Source organism: Penaeus chinensis, chromosome 19 (genome assembly GCF_019202785.1).
Source record: "Penaeus chinensis breed Huanghai No. 1 chromosome 19, ASM1920278v2, whole genome shotgun sequence".
Classification (NCBI taxonomy): domain Eukaryota; kingdom Metazoa; phylum Arthropoda; class Malacostraca; order Decapoda; family Penaeidae; genus Penaeus; species Penaeus chinensis.
The window spans coordinates 1,321,198-1,323,697 of NC_061837.1; the positions used below are offsets into that span (position 1 = coordinate 1,321,198).

The 2,500-nt window shown below is 44.4% G+C and overlaps 1 protein-coding gene across 1 annotated transcript in view; it reads left to right on the forward strand.

The window, feature by feature from the left end:
• LOC125035227 (nitric oxide synthase, salivary gland-like) overlaps positions 1-2,500 on the forward strand; it is a 24,341-nt gene that overhangs the window by 14,815 nt on the left and 7,026 nt on the right. The window contains exons 15-19 of the mRNA XM_047627485.1: positions 128-222; positions 846-1,020; positions 1,419-1,533; positions 1,824-1,902; positions 2,233-2,408. Of these exons, the coding sequence (XP_047483441.1) occupies positions 128-222; positions 846-1,020; positions 1,419-1,533; positions 1,824-1,902; positions 2,233-2,408 (640 nt within the window). The remainder of the gene's footprint in view (positions 1-127; positions 223-845; positions 1,021-1,418; positions 1,534-1,823; positions 1,903-2,232; positions 2,409-2,500) is intronic.

Sequence of the window (2,500 nt, forward strand, 5' to 3'; positions counted from 1 at the left end):
TGAAAGATAGATAGATAGAATGATAGAGAGAGAAGAGAGAGAGAGAGGAGAGAGACAGAGCCATCTAGTGAGTGTATTTAGTAGTATAGGGGAGGCAGAGTCATCTAGTGAGTAGTTTTGGAATTAGAGGGGAGATACAGAGCCATCTAGTAAGTGTGATTGGAAGTGGAGAGGAGACACAAAGCCATCTAATGACTATATTTGGAGAGACAGAGCCATCAAGTGAGTATGTTTGGGGGTAGAAGGGAGAAACAGAGCCATCTGGTGAATGTGTCTGGAAATAGAAGGGATAAAGAGAGCATCTACTGAGTGTATTTGGAAGTGGAAGGGAGAGATATAGTATGTTTGGTGACCGTGTTTAGAAGTGGAGGCGAGAGACAGAGCCATCTAATGAGTATATGTGGAGATTTTTCTTGTCATTTATGTTGCTGTTATTACTATCATCACATTAATGATAACTATACTAATGATAATATCAGTAATAACTATATTATTATTGTTATCATCATCCTTATCATCAATATCGTTATTATTAGTAGTATATTAGTGATGATCATATATTTACCAACACTTTCTACGAGCGTTGGTCTTTCATGCACAATCCTTAATAGAAAGTGAAATTTAGTTTTCTTTTCAATTTATATATGTTTCTATTTGTCTATTTATTCGAATTCTTTATGACTTCCTTACACTGTCTTCTAGTTTCACTCTTTCTCTCTCCCCTCCCCAATCTCACTTTTTCTCTCCCCCCTCCCTTCTCTCTATCTATCTATCCATTTCTATCTCTCCCTCCCTCCCTCTCTCAGGTTCTTCATCTCCTTCTCACTCCCTCGCTCTCCCCCCAGCTTCGCCGTGTTCGCCCTGGGCTCTAGCAACTACAAGTACTTCTGCGCATTCGGGAGGTACATGGACCACCTGCTGGGGTTGGTGGGCGGGATACGGATTCTGAAGGTGTCGTGTGGCGACGACCTCGACGACCAGAGGAAGGCCTTCAACAGGTGGTCATCCGGCGTGCTCAAGGTCGGCGCCTACAGTCTGAGGCTGTTGCTCTCCGGTTCATTTCGTCCTTCGCCGAACTGCTTTCTATTTTCCATTTCTCTGTTTACCTGCACACACACACACACACACACACACACACACACACACACACACACACACACACACATATATGCATGTGTATATGTATGTGTATGTTTGTATATATGAATATACACTTGTATAGACGTGTGACCTCATTTGTTTATTTGTGCCTTGCGTTCCTTCGCTCTTGACTTCACGAGTAACGGACTTCATGCTAATGAAATAGAGTATGGCATCTATTAAAAGCCTTAAACGTATTTATCCTGATCTTGACCAAAGTGGATAAAGTGACAGACGACAGTAAACAACTAACCACATTATATTTCTGCTAATGACAGGCAGCGAGTGAGGTGTTCCATATGGACGGTGACCTGGTGCAGGTGGAGGAAGAGGTCACCAGGCCAGACCAGGTCAAGTTTTCTCCGGTAGTGCAAGCTGACTTCCTTGTAGAAGGTTAGACACATTTCTAAACCTAAGTAATACTTATCCTTACTCTTCGTTACACTTGTACCACACAAGTTATCTATAATGCATGCAGATGTGTGTGCAAAGATAGCTGTGTAAAAGAAATTACATGCATTATTTATACCAGCACCTGTGTTTTTATTAATATATTTTGTAAATATTATATACTTCTTTATCTAGACGCCATTCAAACATACATATATAAAATGTGTCTAAACGCAGCCTCTCATACAGGTACAGAACAAGTAAGCACACCTAAACCAATTCATTTTTTTCAGGATTAATACGAGCTCACAAGAGAGAAGTGTATCAGTGTGTTGTGGTGGAGATGAAGACGCTTTACCAAAGGCCACTGAGGTGAGACGCCGTTTGGGACTTGGGGCTTTCTGGTGGACGTGTCTGCGAATAAAGTACGGAATAGACCTTAATCAAATCGAATGCACCCGCTCAAAGGTGCACCCATACCCACGTCAACCTCTGCTTATACATCCATATTCACATACACATAGATAGAGAGGAAGAGAGAGAGAGAGTGAGAGAGAGAGAGAGAGGGAGGGAGAGAGAGAGAGAGAGAGAGAGAGAGAGAGAGAGAGAGAGAGAGAGAGAGAGAGAGAGAGAGAGAGAGAAAGAAAAACCCATCATTAACCATATAAAAAACGAATGCTTATCGCCCCTCCCCGGCCCCAGGTGGGTAGGGCACATGGTCCTGAAACCGCCACAGGGGCACGCGCAGTACGACTCCGGGGACCACATCGGGGTGCTGGCGTCCAACCCGCGCGAGATGGTCGCGTCCGTCCTGCGGCGCTTGCGCAACAACCCCGCCGCCGACGCGCCCGTGCGCCTCCTGCTCCGCCGGCAGACCGGTGAGTCCCTCCCTAGGGCTTGGCTGCGAGCTGTATTTGTATCTTAAAAAAATTCAAAATAGGTCCAGTGATGTGCCAGAAACGAAATGAAA